Raw genomic sequence first — 19,896 nt, 5'->3', positions numbered from 1 at the left:
GAATATATATTGCTGTTCGAAAGAGCTTTATCAAAAAAAAATGGTCGTCATAGGAAAGTCCTACATTAAATGCATGAATGGAAATCATTATGGACATTTATGAAATGGAGCAAATTTAAAACAGAAAAAGAAACAATTTGCTTTGCAATGAGAAAAATAGACCTGATTTTATTCTTGAATCAAAATTTTAATGGAAAGAAAGATCACTGTCTATAAGTACATAGTGTTTTTTCTTTTTTTTCCCCCCTACACAACGTATGTAATCTATGCATGTACATATGGGCACATATAGGCATGTACATATACGTGAATGTGAGTGTAGATGTGTGCTGATTAATGAGTGTATTCAGATGTATTATGTCTGACGTGCACCTGATGGAAATGTAAGAAAAAATAAATAAACTGAAGTCTTCTGGACTGAGGGCTTTGAGGTGTTTCAGTAACAGGACAAGAAAGCATATGCACATTTATTATGTCTTATTAAAAATGAAAATGGCTGTTTTAAAATGGCACAACGGAAAACCATTCACTCTACCATCAGGAGATCACAAGATCCCAATAATACTACAGCCATCTGTGGCTGGGAGTCAAACCCCTGCTCTCTGTGCGGGAGGCAGGCCGTACTCTCTCTTCCCTATAGATGACAGCGATGCTGACTCTTCGTGAGCGTCTGTGAGCTCATGTATGTGGAAGAGGGTGGATAGCGTTTTCCTCTGAGTGTGCTGCAATCCCGTGTGATGCCGCATGACCAGAAATTGAATTGGCTTGATTCACGTGTCTAAAGGGGGCCATGTGTTAGCCCTCACCCTACTTTGTTACATGATTAGGGAGTTATATGATAAGGAAGATATATGATAAGGGACAGGTGGTAAAGATTTGGTCAAGAAAGGAAAATTTGTTTTGCAGACATTAGATTCTATGGTTCAACATAAAACATTTACTACTACTTATTATTATTATTATTAGTAGTAGTAGTTGTTTGTTCATTTGTTTATGAACATTTCACCAATCTCAAGTACAAATGATGGCCAGAAAATATAGCAGAATAATCCTGTATATTAACTCAAACTAAATTAAGTAGTCTTTATTTGTCACATATACATTACTGCATAGTGAAATTTCTTTCTTCACATATCATAGCCATGTTGCAGCTCCCCTGGAGCAGGGGAGTTAGGGGCCTTGCTCAAGGGCCCAACAGTGGCAGCTTGGCTTTGCTGGGGCTTGAACTTCCGGGCAACGACCCACAGCCTTAACCTACTAAACGTCCACACATGGAACGTACATATTTACAGATTATTGTGATGGCCTGCACACAGTCCTGACCTCAACCTCGCTGAATGAATTGTAACACTGACTGCACACCAGGTCCTCCTCAGCCAGCTTCAGTGCCTGAGCTCAAGTAATGCCCTGGATCCTGAATGTACAGACTCTTGAGAGTCACACAAAATCCACTGGAAAGCCTTTCGCAGAAGAGTGGTGGTTATTATAACAGCAAAGAGGGAACTCGATCTGCAGTGGGAGGTTCAACAAGCACATATGAGTGTGATGCTCAGTGTACTGTAGTGTACGCTTTGCATTTTTGTTTTTCCACGTATGCAATTCTCCCACAGTGTTCCTCAGTGTGCTACTCTCTACCTCTCCACCTCCAGCTTGAAAGTGAAATAAATAACTTCACAACCCTGCCTGTGACCGGTCACTCAATTTCTGTCTCAAAATACTTTGGGAAGTGTAATCATTCTAATGATATATATATGTGCATGTGCATCAAACCACCTACACACACACACATGCACGCATACTCATGCACGCACCATTAGTATCCAAACATATCACAACACCCTAACGTGCTAATTATCATATGCACACAGCATCAGCCTGAAAGGCACCTGAAAGCACTGAATTCGGATGCATCACACACCTGCCCACACGCTCCGACGACGACGATCAAACACCTTCTAGTATAAAACAGACAGAATCATTTGCACCGTTGTCGCAAATTTGCCTCCTTTCACACTGCGCTCATGTAGGATGCCAATGTATGTGCCACTTTTTCTCATCAACTCATCAGAGCAAGTGTGTGTGCGTGTGCATGTGTGTGTGTGTTTATCTACCCTTTAATGGTGTCTATGTTTCAGGGGGTTTTTTTCTTAGAAAATAAGAACATTGATAAGTTGTTCTGTTGTGAATAGCCCAATCTTGATCACAACCGCCAATTAAAGAGAGTGTGAGAAGTGTGTGTGTGTGTGTGTGTGTAAGGGAAGGAGAAAAAGAGCATATGAGAGACTGCCTGAGAGCCCTCACATTGATTTGTGGCTCTCATCACCTTGTGGAATGTTAGCAATGGAAGAGGATCTGGATGAGAAGAAGCGACAGGTGAAAAAAGAGAACGGGCACACACACACACACACACATGCGGGCACACACACATAAAAAACACACACACACACACACATACACGATGACACGGGCCTTTTTAAAACGGAGCCCTTAACAAGGGGCAATTAACACGTTAACATGCAACAGGGAGACGAAAACTCTGAAAGACAAGCAGCCAAATGGAGGAGAGGAGTGATAAGCGTCTCATAGCAAATCACCACCCGTGTAAGAAGGAAAAAAAGAAAGAAAAGGAAGACAGGAAAGAGGGGGAAAAAAGTGTGAATTGCCTCTTTTTCACAGCCAAAAATAACCCGGTAAACATCTCAAGTGGAACTGCTGTAACACAAACACTAAATATGAAGTAAAGTCTCAAACACTGTCAAATCGCCTGTTTAACACAAGCGAGCGTTTTGGGAATGAAACCAAAGCAGGCGATTCGACGGCTTTATTCAGAAGGTTTCACGTTGTGAAAGCAGCTAAGTCGGTGTGTATATATTCACACAGCCCCAAAAACTGTCTCAATATAGCGTAATGTACGAGGCGTACGTTGAGAAATGAAGCTGAATCTGCTTTTAATCTTAAATGCTGTTAACAGCTTGCTCATTACCCCATGACCTTGAAACCCAATGTAAAAGAATATGTTCCGATTTGTCATGCTGTGTGTGTGTGTGTGTGTGTGTGTGTCTGTGTACAGTTTAGCTCCTGTTCACAGATGCAAGAGGATGTATTACATTTTCATTTCCAATTGACCCGAACAGTCAGTGAGCAGTCAATGAGTCCCCAAGGTGAGTAAACCATTGCTTTAAAGGTGTTTGTGTGTGTGTGTGTGTGTGTGTGTGTGTGTGTGTTATATTTTAATTCATACAACCGTAATCACTATTAACAACATTGTCTAACATCACAAAGTAAAAATACCTTTACAACAAGATGTTTTTCACGGTTTGATCAGTTAGACAGACGGATAATGAGGTGGATTTGTAGCTGCGGGAGACCCATGACTACAGAGATGATGGTTTTGTGTTGAAGGGTCACATGACTGCATCACATTACTCATTTTTTTCATATCTATCCACTGGGGAGAGTTTTCTAAAAGCTCTATGTATCTTAGAATGGACGGAAGGCCAAAATCAAGAGAAAAAGAGGCATTTTCTGATTTATCCAGATTAATGTGGACGTAGTCTCAGTTATATTATCACATAAACATGAATCACTGTAGGGCTCGAGAGTGGGGCGACTTTAAAATAACATTTAACGCCCTAGTGTCAGTAGATTATGAGTTTTAGAGCAAATTCACTCACTAGTCACTCAAAGCGACACACAATCTTCACAGGTGTCTGTGAGCTCGGGGATGTGGAAGAGGGCAGACAGCACATTCCTCCAAGTGTGTTTCAAACACTATAAATGGATTTGTCTCTGGTAATTGTGAACAATACGTCTAGTATTAGAACTGAGTTCAGTGTGTGACGCTCAAGCTCAAAAGTTACAGCAATATTTATGCAGGAAATGAACCGCTCTCGTAGTTAGAAAGTGGTTAAGCAGCTGCTTCTTAATCGATTATCTGGGTCTGGAATCACCGTTGGGTGGACCGTGCTTCTGAGATTGCCTCTGAGTTTTCACGAGTGTAGGTGTCTGAAACAGGGGGTCTGAGTACTGTCTGTCTGTCTGTCTGTCTGTCTGACTATCTATCTATCTATCTATCTATCTATCTGTCTGTCTGTCTGTCTGTCTGTCTGTCTGTCTGTCTGTCTATCTATCTATCTATCTATCTATCTGTCTCTGTCTGTCTGTCTGTCTATCTATCTATCTATCTATCTATCTATCTGTCTGTCTGTCTGTCTGTCTATCTATCTATCTATCTATCTATCTATCTATCTATCTATCTATCTATCTGTCTGTCTGTCTGTCTGTCTGTCTATCTGTCTGACTATCTATCTATCTATCTATCTATCTATCTATCTATCTATCTATCTATCTATCTGTCTGTCTGTCTGTCTGTCTGTCTGTCTGTCTGTCTATCTGTCTGTCTGTCTGTCTGTCTGTCTGTCTGTCTATCTATCTATCTATCTATCTATCTATCTATCTCTGGGATAAGAAATGCAGTATTGTAGTATTTTCTGTCAAATACTAAACCAGTAATATAATAATATTTGGAGAAGACAATAGCGAACATTATAATAATCATCTAACAGAAGTACAGTAGATGAACACATTGCGCTCTCCTGCAAAAACAATGCAAAAAGTTTGAAAGGTTTGCTACACATTCAGCTCATTTTAAGTAAAGCTCATAATTTCATCCACAAGAATTCAGCACTTCCTCCTGATCTAATGTCCGAATATCAGTGTATACCATTTCAGTATTAACTTATATACATATGTATGTATGTATATAAGTATGTAAGTATAGTATGTAACATGCATGTTCATACGTATATGTATTAACATATATGTATGAACAGTGAGGAGACTCTGAACAGTGCCCACTACATGATGCAAACTAACTGAGTTCCTGGTATAGTGTCCAGTCTAAACAATAGAGGAACACAATAATATCGACACTGACTAGTTTTCTACGTCTAGGATTTCAACAGCCACAGATTTAAGAAAGAAAGGAAGAAAGAAATGGAACATTATTACACAGTTTGGACATTTGAGAGATTTGGCTATATCCCAAATCCCTGCAAAAGGCCAAATCTCAAGCTTTAGCAGGTGCATGTGGGATGCTTTCATTATTCACTGCAATGCTGAAATAATGCATCTCCTGCTCAGAACTGAATGCAGTAAATCAAACCAGGGTTATACTGAGCAATAAAAGACAACTTTTGTGACAGGGATTTATATTGATTTTGGAAAGAGGGGGGGCGGGGGGAATAAGATTTCGGACAGTAGTTTTTTCCTAGTATGAGCTTGGACTGAGATTTAAATAAGCAATAAAGTGTGGATAATAAAGTTTTACAAAAGCTTTAAGGGTAGGATGTGTGCTCTCTCTCTCTCTCTCTCTCTCTCTCAATGTCTCACACACACACACTGACACACACACACACACTCCCTCTCAGACTCGGTCACATGCTCTTACTGATGGCTCTGTCTTGTCAGCTGTCAAAAAAAAAAAAGATTGATTTCAAAGCCAGCTAATTTTTCATAAGTGACAAGACCCCAACTTTGTCCTCTTTTTCTAGACAGAGAATATTCACAAACTCTTCATAATCGTCTGTCTATCCAATATTAGAAAGAAACAAAATTTACAATAATGTTATTCATTCATTCATTCATTCATATTCATTGACAGCTTTAAGTAAAATGCTGTGTAAATAAATTTCAACAAACAGTGACTACCAGTATGAACACTGACGCCATTACGGTTAACTTCAGAGCTTTCCTGCAATCTAAGAAGCCACTGGACAATGAAAAGGCGGGTGACGGACATCTTACTGATCCTGTTAGGAGGTGCAGCACAGTGCAGGAATTCAGCACAGAAGAATAAAGAACAGAAGCAGAAAGTCAAGAGCATTTTTGGAGAATAAAAAGGGACTCGTACCTGATGGCACCCGTGTAGGTTCGAGTCACGACTGTACGAGTATGATGCTCTTTCTGTTTTACCTGTTTAGAGAGAGAGAGAGTCATTAGTCAGTGATTTAACACCTGCAGCTGGGAAACACAACATTTCACACACACACACACACACACCAAGCTTTGTCAAAGTCCCTCAGTGGAGGCACCTAATTATATATGAACACATGCTGCATTCAAATTTACCATACTGCCCTTGGATTGCAGCCAGACACTCTGAGGTCAGGACCAAATACAGCACCAAATTTGTATGGAGAAGAGATTTTGCCTCGTCTTTACCCGCTAAAGTACCCTTTATGTTTGCGATGAATATGGGTTATTGTCCACGGACTCCACTTTGACCACTTTGATCATTACTTAATCTTTTATATATATATATATATATATATATATATATATATATATATATATATATATATATATATATTATTATTAGCATGCACAATCCCTGTTTAATCATGACAGGCCCTCATTTGGAAGTGGGAAGGAAGTTTACTACATTTTGGATCAGAAATATAAATATTCAACCTTCGGAACGTAAAAAAAAGATTTAAAAATAAAATAAAATAAAATAAAATAAATACTATGTAATATATACTATACATACTATGTTAAATAATTTATAAATATTATTTATATATTATAAAATAATAGATCATTGAATAATATAACCCTTAACCATAATAAATACCTAATAACAATAATAACCCTTAATATTATTTAAAATGTATGATATCAGTCAGAATAGCATCAGCTTGTTGTCTTTTAACATCCAAATCTATGCAATCTTCCCATGTGGACATTTCAGTTAAGAGTCATTTCAGAGACAGTGGTTACATAAGTGAAAATAATCCTATATCATTATCTTCTCAGCTGCAGAACATCTTATTACAAATCACTTTTGGACCGATCGAAATTTATTTTTGCATTTGCATACTTGCTTGACGTACAGTGCTTAAAAGGAAAATCTGCCATCTTCCAATTTCTCTGAGTCACGCAGAATTTTCCCTACGAGGGCGTTTTGGGTACACAAACGACAACCTCTTATTACATAAAACCCCACAAATTAGAGGATTAGTCATAGGTAAATCAGCATTTTAGGCAAGTCAGATTTTTCTCAGACCTCACTCTTGATTGTAATAAATTACTCTATAAACAAAAATGACAAAATAAAAGGCAGAATAAAGCAAACAAAACCCCTTGTACACCAGTCTTGGCATCCAGCTGCAGATGATCTCTGTCATTAGTATGTGTTACATTCAGCCGTGGATGTAATACGTTTTCCGAAATCTGCTGACATGGTCGAAAAACAACTTCTGCTTGTTTCTATCCTCCATTTTCCATTGCTTTAATAAATCGTCTTGACAAAAATCAAAGTTTATTGGATATTTCACTGCTTTATCATATTTACCCAGGTGTGTGCAGATTTTTTATACATGGAATACCGTGCTCGAGTCACCAGATTTCGGGCGGAAATCAGCTTGAATGGTCTCTGAGATGTGTAATTATGGCTAGAGGGGATCCACGCTAGCGAGATGTTCTGCTGCTTTTGTGCCAAGCTGAGATCGAGGAGGCAGAATTAACACGGAAATGGCACCTTATCAGTCCCTCTGAAGGTGCCATTCATAATCGTCTTTCACACACTCCTCGACCAGCCAGAACTTAAACAGTGCCAGACTTCGGGTGTAGCATGTGTGAGTGAGTGTGTGTGTGTGTGTGTGGGGGGAGGGGAAATGTTTTAGAAATAATGTCTTATAGACAATGTCAAGAGTAGAATCATTTCCTACACACACACACACACACACACACACTGCACTGTCAGAAAAGACTCAAGTGATCTACAGAGACATTCAACAGGAACTGCAAAAGAATCGAAAAGAAACTATTCTAATTCAGATTAATTTATTAATCTCATCTATGAATGAAACCCATAGCATTAACATAATAATAATTTTAACTGCAATTTTCTGTATTTATTGACGTTCACAGGTGACATCCTGCTCGAAATAAGAAGCCGCTATCGATGCAATGTTCACAAAAGTTAGATATATTTATTTTATTTTACATATGAACACAAAAAGGACAGCGGAATGCAATCATCCCAGTCTCCTCATGAGGAATCTCTCTCTCTCTCTCTCCTGTCTGTCTCTGTGTTAATGAAAAATATGGACCAACTCCAACATCCTCCCCTTTTAATCCTGCTTAATAGTTAATGCATGGTTGCTTTGGTGAAATTCGAAAATTCACAATAAAAATGAACAAATTTTTTTCTCACACACACACACACAGCTTTTTTTTTTTTTTTTTAAAGAAACTGACATCCTACTATATAATGTATATCCTAAATAACACCTTACATTATATTTGCAGTTAAAAACAAAATCCTGGAATTGGTTTCTTTGCAGTTAACGAAATGACCAAAATTGATCCGATATTTTTCTAAATACGCCGAGTTTGAGTACATTAACATTTGAAATGCCAAGATGCAACCATAATTTTGTTGTGTTAAAATGAGTTAATCCCATGCGCACCAGCCTTCTGCCAACTGGCAAGCCGATACTTCAGACAGCCCTGGTATAGGAAGCATATTCATACTAATTACTAATTAAAACCGAATCAAAGAAGAAACGATAAATGAAATAAATTAATGAAAAAATGTCTAAGGCATCTGTAAAGTTTTTTTTTTTGTTGTTGTTTGTTTGTTTCTCTCTTTTTTTTTTCCCCCCACAGCAAAACTTGTTGAATAATAAATAAGCAAAGAGCGAGTGTGGGTGGATGGCTCAGACATCTTAAGTGGTGATTGATTAAAAAATAACAGCCGTGTCACATTCAGTATATCGAAAAGCCTTTACATCACAGGAAGTGACTTGAGGCAAACAGCATGGCGGATTTTGGTCTTTGTTCCGAGAGACAGACGGAGGAAAAAAAGAGATGGAGAGAGAGAGAGAGAGGTGTCAAATATTTCTATCTATTTTAACACAGATTTCTGATTTGTCATATTCCTGAGCAGGTACCTAGAGGAAAAGACAAGCTATCTCTACTTTCATAGATGTAAATAATAGCATCCGTAACTAAATTTCAGATAGTTGGCGCTACACTGACATGAAATGGTTTCGGTGAAGAGATCTGCAGAGGGGAAAAAAGGCAAGGTAGCATTTCTTTTTTTTTTTTTTTCCATTTCCACCACCACCCTCTTTTTTTTCTTTGAATAAGATGAGCCAAAGCGTGTTGGCAACTCCCGAAAGAGCGAGTGATGAAGTGAACTTGGCACGCCGGCACACTGAGAGAGTCCTGATTGGTCAGGGTCGAGGGGGGGGGTGTTCGGGTTGGGCATTGGGCGTAATGTGGCGTTTTTTCATGCCAAGTTCAGAAGAAAAAAAAATGCGCAAAAGGTACTAATGCGTTCATTCAATTATTCATTTATTTATTGGTTATTTTCGCTTGTTTGAGAGAATGAAGAAACAAGCAAACAAATGAAGGTTTACTCATTTATTTGTTTATTTTTGTAGGAGATGGGGTTGATATGGTTAAGACCCTGTTAGTCTGTTCCAGTTCTGATTAAGCTTTAAAGTGATTTTTCTTTATGGAGCAATGCTTACTGGATCCAAAAGGAGCTGACCCATGACAGACAGAAAGGGTTTGTGAAAGAAACAAAGAAACAAACAAATAAATAATGAAATAAATATTTACTGAACAAACATCAGTCAATTAAAAAAAATGAGATGAGTGAAAAGCAGTTCAAAAGGTGTGTGTATATATATGGAGAAATCTGATGACTGAAAGTGCTAATGGAAGTGTTGTATAGAGAGAGGAAAAAAACTGAGAGAGTGTGTGTGTGCGTGTGTGTGTGCGTGTGTGTGTGTGTGTTTGAGGCAATAAACCAAACAGCACAGACATGAATCATTCTTAATAATACAATGGTTTCCATGACATCAACGGGAATATATCCAGAACCCAAGGTGATGAAATGTGGTGATAAAAAATAAAATTGAATAAATAAATAAATAAATAAATAAATAATTAAATAAATAAATAAATAAATATTTAATTATTTATTCAATTATATTTTTCATAAAATCAAATTAAATAAATATAAAAAAATTTCAAGGAGGAAAAGTTTTCCTGAAGGGTCATTATACTATATATATATATATATATATATATATATAAATAAATATATATATATATATATATATATATATATATATATATATTCATCTTCATCTAGTTATCTGTCTAACTATCATAGCAACATAGAAGTCACTGGTCAAATGATAAACCTAAAGTGATGCCCCTTTGCTGATTCTTCTCTAACTGGAAGTGCTGCGCTGTACTTATCTTTATTATTTATTTATTTCATTCATTTTTTTGGGGGGGGGGGGCAAACCCGATTGATAGGCTATAGCTGCTTGAGATGCAACAAATTAAAATTCAGCCGAGGATGTTCGAGAGCTGTGCACTTGTTAAGTTCTTTTGAATGCGCTTGATTACATTCTAGGCAGGCATCCTGATGTGAAACAGCTCCCCATTAAACCCTCCCTACACCTTCTACCACACCACAGATCAATAAAAAAAAACAAACACACGCGCACAAAAAGCCCTGACGTTCAACTTAGCCACTAACCGGATGGAGGTAACATTGTTAAAAACATAGTACATGTAGTATATAGTACACACATATAGGGCTATACAAAGGAAAAAACACCTGAGTTTCTCTCTGGGTGGCACTCACTGTTTAGCTGGCATATATGGATTTAGCTAGACATAAGAATTTCGTGTCATTCTGATAGAGAAACGGAAACTCGCGGCGCAATTTGTGTATTTGTGACCATGTTTGTTTGTGAGAAACCTCAGTCGCTGAAATGCAGCAGCCACTGCGGTGTTTTTTCTTGGCACGGTGACAGCATTGTTGGTGCCAAGCCCTATGGCGAGAAGTACTAAAAGACGCATAAGGATGGCATTAGAGCTCAAATCGTATCCTCTCATTCACTGTGTGCAGTTTGCCAGAGCACAATCCGATTTTTTTTTTTCTTCTTTTATTGGGGGGAGGATTGGGGGTTGGTTTGCTCGTCTGCACCCTTTTTTTCCTCATCTATTGATCCGTTTGCAATGTCCGCGCCGCGTATAATAGACTCCACCAGTGAATTTACACAAAAATTGTTGATTTCTTTGATTTCCTTTTGTTTTTGCATGCTTTCTTTGTCTTCTTCTTCTCTTTTTTTGGCAGTTTATCACGTAAACCAAAAACAAAGGAGTGCCGTGCTTTTATTGCGGCGTTCCCTTTTGTTGGATGGATTTAGAGTGCGATCTACAATACCTGACATACACAAAGCATAGAAAAAGAGAACCGAGGCTTTTCCGTGTGTGTTTTTTAGACAACTCTAAAACCTAAACAAACGAACAATGCTCTTCATTGTGCTTCAAACATAAAAACAACACACACACACACACACACACACACACAAAAAAAAGCCTGCTAAAACAACAGCACTAACTACTCACACCACCAAAATCCCAACAAAGAAAAGAAAGCTGTATGAAATCGTAAATACTATTTAGCTCTGCAATGAACAAAAGAAGCATGGCATGGTAAAAAATCTCACTTTAATTCTTTGTGCTTTGGGATGACAAAGATCTTGGACAGTATTGGAGCAGATTAAAGACAAACACTGGTGGGGAATTGTAATTCGGCATGTAAAAAACATAGCTAAGTAGATTCCTTAAGAAAACCTGGTTGTATCCGACATAACCTGAGCAAGGACTTGGGAAAACAAGAAACAAGCGCTTCTTTTGGCCTAGCGAGCTGTTCGACATGCTTAGGCAGGCTTGTGCAGACGGTACATAAGCTTTAGTCAAATACCATAATTGCAGCAAGATGTACTTAATAAAGCATTCATATAATAAAGGTAAACTGCAATAAATAAACCTATGTAAATATAACGACAATAGGAATTATATGGAAAAATCATGGATTAGCTAAATGAGTGTAATTGCACGTTTTAGAGAAGAGTCCTGTTGATTTACTGATGTGGTCTTGGTTGGGATGCGAAAACCCAACATAAATATTTGAAGTCTGAAGGCAAAGTGTGCTTGTGTGTAAACAGAGCGCTCAGCGAATTCTTTTATTATTTAATCCGGACTAACTGCGTGATTTTAACCATTGCTGACACCGCAGTGCCATCTTCTTACCTCAAATCATCTCAGAGTACACCCAGCACACGTACTGCTGATGGAACTGTGAGAGCAAAGTGTTGCTTTAGTCCAGACTACGGCCAAGCTGAGACTTGGACTGAGAAAGAGTCTTTTTAATCCAAATAAAAATCGAGCTTTCTATATAATACAGGAACTTTTTTAAAAGACTCATCGATTAAACGAGTGACAACACAAGACTCTGTTTTTAGTCGGACGCAAACTCTTGGTATTCTAGTAAAAGCCAGAGAAATATGGGAAAACATGGTGATGATTGTCACCTGAGATGACAGACAGGGCTAACAATATACAGTGATTATCTTTCTTTAATCTCTAGGCGAGGGAACGTTCTTCATATACATATTTATCACTCCGTTAGCTATATTAGTGATCACATAATATATGTAGAGCAAATATCCGCCTCTACAGGAAAGCCTTGCTTTATATATGCTTCTGGTGGGGATTGAATAAATATCCTGTAATACACTTCAGTCAATAACTATCTGAAGTGCATTTCAGCCGTGTAGTGATCTCGAGAGTGTGCCTATGAAATTATTAAGCAAATAATTATTGAGTAAATGTATAATAGAACTAATAGCAGTCCCTCAGAGAGAGAGAGAGAGAGAGAGAGAGAGAGAGAATGAAGGTCTGCCTTGTGTAACGATAATGCAATGGATGGCTGCTGCTGTGGTGTGACACACTGTATGAGGTAATGCCATGGGGCAGAAAAGATCACACACACACACACACACACACCTTCATTCCTCTCACTTTTCTTGCATTAACCATATGCCTTTATAACACACATACATCCCCCACCCACCCCCGATTCTCTTCGAGAAAAAAATCCATGTTCCATAATCATTCAGCCCAGAAATAATTTAACTATATTCTATTAAATCCTAGACTCTTATATAAGTGTGTTATAGCTGTCGTCTGAAATCACTCTAACATTTCCTCCTTTCTTCTTTCTTGAGCTGTGCTTAAGCCAACACCTGGATCAAAAACATGTACAGATGTTCTGGTCTTCAGAAAAAAAAAAATCATTCATAGCAGTTTCCTCTCTTAAATCTTATCAATACCTAAAATACTGCTGCTTTGATATTATTTAGTATATATATATATATATATATATATATATATATATATATATATATATATATATATATATATATATATATATATATATACTAAATAATGCCTTGATTTTTGTGCAACATGTATAAATAGCAGGATGACTTCATTATTATTTCTATTTCTAATTAATAATATTTTTCTTATAATACTAACCTGAAAGTCTGAGAGAAAGAGAGAGTGAGAAATTGTGTGTGTGTGTGTGTGTGTGTGTGTGAGAGAGAGAGAATTTGTGTGTGTGTGTGGGGGGGGTGTTTGATATCTGAGACAAAGATGAGATGAAAGCAGTTGCTAGAACAGCATCTCTCTCTCTCTCTCTCTCTCTCTCTCTCTCTCTCTCTCTGACACACACACACACAATTAATACCAACTGTAATAGTCACCTCTTTCGATCTCACGCGAGTGAGCCAGTGAGGATGAATTGTCTGGATTTGAAATGAAGGAAGTGACTTTTACAGGAACAAGCCAGCATTGTTTTGAACCTTAATCTACCACATCTGTAGCGTATGAGTGATTACAACAGACAAGAATCTCAACTCTTTTCACAAACTCAACTCCCTTACAACAAATGTGTGAATTCATTCAGCAAACATTTATGTACCACATTTTAGTGAAACACTTCCCTGAAGCCTTGAGTCAGAGGCACGTGTGAATCGAGCTCTGAGCTCGTATCATTTCTGTACAGTTCTGCGTAACACAAGCAGGCGTGATCACCGCAAATCAGTGTGAAGGTCTTAGAGTTACAGAGGTATACATATATGACAAAAACCCCCAGTAAAAGAGATTGACAGATATAAAACCTATTAATACAGATAAAAAGACGGTGACATCTAGGCCTGAGGCTGTAAAAACAAATATTGTGGGTCTATTTCGAAATTTTGTCTATTCAGCTCTCGATGATTAATCCTGGCGAATTAAAAAAAATGCCTTAGCGCAGTAAACATTTGCGATGCAGAGTAAAGAATAGAAACACCTACATTAGGTTTGATATTTAAAGCATTTCTCTCACCTCCTACCCATAGTTTCCCATTCAAACACTGCCAGGAGCTTCGTTTTGGCACAATGCTGTCTCTAAGCTGGCACCACGTGTACGTGTGTGTGTGTGTGTGTGTGTAAAACTTCCAAATCACTCTGCCAAAACTATATTTTGTTACTGAATTTTGTACAGCAGAAGATATTGAAAACTTTTCATATGTGGATTTTAATTAATAAGTGAAATAAATAAAAGTATGATCCAAACTGGCATATAAAAAAAATGACAAAAAAATTAAAAATTAACTTCCATATTTATATTTTTGCCTGATTGTTTATGTTTTTTTTTTAAATTAAAATAAAATTAAAAGAGCTATACTTTTTCAGAAACAAGATATTAATTAGAGATTAAGGTATCACCTCATCCACACACGGAAAAATAATGCCAAGCATGTAAATACTGAATCTTCCCACTGTGCCTGCACGTGTATGTGTGTGTGTGTGTGTGCGTTCCCTTTTCCGAAAGACCCTAATAGATGCACACCCCCACCTCCACCCCCCTTAGTGGCTATAATTATGGCGATGCCATGATGGCTTTGTGTATGTATGTGCGTATGTGTGTGTGTGTGTGTGTGTGTGTGTATGAGCAGGTGATGTGTCAGAAACAGCTGGGGAGACACAATGCTGCAGCTGCTGAGGAGTCTGGGAAACCTACACCGTCCAACATGCCACCAATCCACGGCTGACTGCTGATCTTAGAACAGCTCCTATCCTTATAAGACACTCATGAAACAGGATGCACTCCTAACGACTGATCTCAGAACAGGTGTTACTGGTGTTATAACACACTGATGAAAGGCAAGCTTCTCTTAACTGCTGATCTCAGAACAGCTTCTATCCTCATAGCACACTGAATAAAGCTGTGTGATTTTGTTACATAGATAGACAGACAGACAGACAGACAGACAGACAGACAGACAGACAGATAGATAGATAGATAGATAGATAGATAGATAGATAGATAGATAGATAGATAGATAGATAGATGGATGGATGGCTAGATGGATGGATGGATGGATGGATGGATGGACGGACGGACGGACAGACAGACCGGCAGATAGATAGATAGATAGATAGATAGATAGATAGATAGATAGATAGATAGATAGATGGATGGATGGATGGATGGATGGATAGATGGATGGATGGATGGATGGATGGATGGACGGACGGACAGACCGGCAGATAGATAGATAGATAGATAGATAGATAGATAGATAGATAGATAGATAGATAGATAGATAGATAGATAGATGGATGGATGGATGGATGGATGGATGGATGGATGGACGGACGGACGGACAGACAGACCGGCAGATAGATAGATAGATAGATAGATAGATAGATAGATAGATAGATAGATAGATAGATAGATAGATAATTCCACATGCACATTTGTCAGATGGTCTGAATTCGTCAGCTGGAGTACACTCACCCTGTACATCTAAGATTGGTCAGCACACAGAAATGGACATCCCATGACCTGTTATGCAACTGAGAAGGCTTGATTCTCAATTCTATTGTGGAACACCACAATATATAAATTGATACTCGTTCTATGAATTTACGGGCTGTTTAAAGCAGAGAGTCTTAACCCTATGGATATAGTTTTATAATTCTCAGAGCTGGGATAATAATAATAATAATAATAATAATAATAATAATAATAATAATAATAATAATAATAATAATAATAATAATACTAATAATAATAATAATAATAATAATAATAATAATAATAATAATGCCCAGCAAATATGAAATACCTGATGTATTAACACAATCTGATAGACGTCACGCTCATTTACATTTTCACATGTCATTGACTTTTTTTTTTTTTTGGGTCCAGTTAAAATGTCACCTTTGTTTATGCTCAAAGACAACTTTATGCTATTACGTATCCTTTCCGGATAGGCCGACGTCTTAAAGGGGATCCGGCCGTGCGTCTCAACGTAGAACGGGATGATGAAAGAAACAGAAAGCATAAAGTCGGTGAGAACATCCTCCAAAAGGCGCAAACGCTCCGAGCGAAACTCTGCTTCCAGGTCAATCCATTACGCTTGACAAGTTAAATGTTCCATGCTAGACCATATGGCAGGAGAGCAGCTCTGCAAATGCATTACAATTAAAGGCTTTGACTCAAGTTCAAGTCTTTATCCATATCTCTCTTTCAATTCACCTCACTTTTAGGATTTTGATGTTTTCATCTCTCTCGCACCCTTTCCTTATTTCCCTGTGAAATTCGCTGATTCGAGAGAGATTTATTAGCATGCTACATTTGTAAAGGCTGTAAGATCAACCTGCCTCTCTTTCCCTTTGTAAGTGGGAGTGTGTTTCTGTTCATACTTATATTAATATAGAACTGAGAGGATGACTACAAATGTGAGACAGTTAAGGAGAAGAAAAAAAAAAAAAGACAGATGACGCAAGTGAGACAAGCGGAAAAAGAGATACAGGATGCAAAACACACAGATGGAGAGTGAGTGAGTGAGTGAGAGAGAGAGAGAGAGAGAGAGGGAGAGAGAGAGAGAGAGAGAAGGGGGGGACAAGTGCAAGACAGCATCTCAGTATCATTGCTCCCACCTAATCAGATAATAGCAGGGTGCTCGCACTAAAAATAATCACATGCAGGATCTTTTGCGAGAAATGATACACCGAGAGTGTGAGTGAGACTGAATTGTGACTTCCATTTTAGCGTGTGTGTGTGTGTGTGTGTGTAAAATGTGTCGTACAGCATTGTTTACTCCGCTGATGAGTAGATGCCATTTACTGAATGAATTCCTCTACAGTAATTCTATTATAATATGACCATAATTTGATAATGAAATTTACACTCAGACAGGTATTTAACGGAGAGGAAGAGCGAGAGCGTTATGTAACTAAACACGGAATAATGTGCTTCATCTAATATCCTTTGTCCCTCTTTTCACACTCTGGTGTTCCACTACAAAGAACTGCTATTATTTTGATGAGCTATCATTCAGACCGAACTATAAACAGTTCTGTCACAACAACGAAACAATTTCAATAAAACTTCTATCTCATAAAAGAGTTATTCTGTACATGACTTTTAAAACACTATGCATTTTGGATTTGTTTGTATTATTATCCTCAGTAATGCCTTTTCGTAACTGAAACGTCTCATTCTGTAGTTTGATCTGAGCGTCAAGCATCTAATCAGAATAGATATCATGTACCCAGTCAGCCTTGTGGTGGTGTAATAGTGTAGGCAGTGCATTGTTGGCATACACTGGGCTTCTTAATCCAAGTTGAGCATTGCAAGAATGCCACAGCCTGAGTATCTGAGGATTTTTGTTGACCGTGTGCGTCCATTTAAGGCCACAATTTACCCATCTTAAGGCTAATTCCAGATTGACAATGTGACAAATCACAAATAACCTATATATATATATATATATATATATATATATATATATATATATATATATATATATATATATATATATTTAATACTGACATTTAATAACAGTACAAAATATTTTTGGTACTAAAAGTGTTAAGTATAATGCTGCTATGGTTTTAATGTTACTCTGGAATGTCCTGAACAATGAATATACATAATTGATATTATAAGCTGGTGGCATCACGCATCAAGGCTTGGGGGTTCGATTCCTGCTGAATTTGCTATGTTCTATAGGGATTTCCTCCGGGTACTCTGGTTTCCTCATCCAGTGCAAAAACATGCGTTGTAGGCTGACTGGCATCTCTGAATTGTTCATAGTGTGTGAATGTGTGTGTGTGTGTGTGTGTGTGTGTGAGAGAGAGAGAGTGATTGTGCCCTACAATGGGCTGGCACCCGTCCAGGGTGTCCCCTGCCTTGCGCCCTGAATCCTCTGGGAAAGGCCCCAGGCTACGGAAAAATAGATATATTTTTACTTTAAAATATAACATTTGTATTCTTAGGTTTGCACATTTATACTACCGTTCTTTAGTTCAAGTTAGACATCATAAATCTTTCGTGTCTTAGCCACTTTTTGTGTTGAAAGTTTTTACGAATCAAGTTTCGAAATACTGAGAGCATTGAGTGATGGAGGTAGAGGAAGCAGGAGGAAAGACAGATAATCAAGAAGGGAATGTGTTAATAAAGAAAAGGTCAGAAATGGTAATGAATGGCTCTAACACCTCTACTCAGCACCAGGGGATTGTGGGTAAAAACAGCAGCTGAACAGCTGGAGGAGGATAATGAGTGTAACACACACCTGACCCACTTCGTTTTTTTTGTGATGAACAAGAACATTACGCAACGCAACACACATATACACACATACTGAGTATAGAGTTCTTTGATTTTCCCTCTAGGGGATAACTTGAAGGTTATATGTAGAACCCCACAACTGAGACCACAGCAGAAAGGGTAGAAAAGGCAGAAAAGTAGAACCTCATTAGGAAGTAGAACCTCATTAGGAAGCTAGGAACTTTCAACTATCCAAAGAATAGAATTTTTAATAATAATTTAAGCTGATTTTAATAATAAATCTTTCAGTTCTCTTTCACTTTTCTCACTTCTTATTCTGTCTACTTCCTTCTCATTCTCTCTGTCTCAGTGATGCAGGTGATGGTAAAATATGCTTCCAGTGAATCTGAAATTAGCCTTCGATTTATTAAAGGTCATCATGCACACTGTGCCTGCTAAATTCACTACGCAAGCTCTAACTAAAATAACATTTCAATGAATAAAATTCTTATTATATAAAAGCTCTATTTTCAAAACATGTGCATGGAAAGCATTAAATCAGCTGATATGTCTTGGAGTTTTGTGCCTGGAATAACTGTTTTCGTTCGTTTTAATGGTCCACTGCAGCTTCTATAACAATTGGAAAATTGCCAGTGTCACAAAAGTCCTGTTTGTGTTGAATTTCTTGTTAGCTCTATGTGTTCAGAACATATGTACGATGATCTGGGTTGCCAGATTTGACAAAATCGCACAGAAATAGCAGATAAAATCGCATAGACAAAATCAAACACAAAAACCGGCCAGCAAAAAGTCAGTACATTAACTAGAATATGTAGCCATCTGTACTTTGTATACTAGAGTTTACACAGTGTAAGCTTAGGCTTATATACCAGTTTTTAAAAAGCAGATCTGTACATGTGACAAGTCCTTAACCGTAATCTTGATTAATGTGTAAAATTTGACAAAACACTGAAGAAAAAAATCCTTAAATTGTTATGTCATGGCTCTAGATTAGTGCAAGCTCACAAGTGGTGTGTTATAGGTCTGTTAACTTGGGTTCAAATAACAGCTTACAGCACAAAACACGTATTCATACACACTAAATGTTTCCTACTAAAATACCCATCACAGATACCTGTAAAATACCCTCACCCCAGTACATACACACCTCTTCTATACAGACTATACACTACCCACTAACCCTCATACTTCACACATAATTGTATTTACATAATAAATGCACACACACACACACACACACATTCTCGTGCTGATTTATACAGAACATCACATACAGAGCGTGTCTTTAGATTATTTGTGTCTTATGTACATGTATGTCTATTACGTGTCAGATGACATCTCGCATGTTCACAGCAAAAAAGATCCAGTCTTTACCAGTTAGA

The 19,896-nt window shown here is 37.7% G+C and overlaps 1 protein-coding gene across 4 annotated transcripts in view; it reads right to left on the bottom strand.

The window, feature by feature from the left end:
- The window catches only part of LOC131369038 (transcription factor 4-like), a 147,778-nt gene that overhangs the window by 63,387 nt on the left and 64,495 nt on the right, over positions 1-19,896 (bottom strand). For all 4 annotated transcript variants that reach the window (XM_058415438.1, XM_058415436.1, XM_058415439.1 and 1 more), the window contains exon 7: positions 5,912-5,973. In XM_058415438.1, coding sequence (XP_058271421.1) covers positions 5,912-5,973 — 62 coding nt within the window. The remainder of the gene's footprint in view (positions 1-5,911; positions 5,974-19,896) is intronic.

The sequence above is a fragment of the Hemibagrus wyckioides genome, linkage group LG18, assembly GCF_019097595.1.
Source record: "Hemibagrus wyckioides isolate EC202008001 linkage group LG18, SWU_Hwy_1.0, whole genome shotgun sequence".
Classification (NCBI taxonomy): Eukaryota; Metazoa; Chordata; class Actinopteri; order Siluriformes; family Bagridae; genus Hemibagrus; species Hemibagrus wyckioides.
The sequence above is the reverse complement of the archived record's forward strand: the minus strand, read 5'-3'. Positions and strand labels throughout refer to the sequence as shown.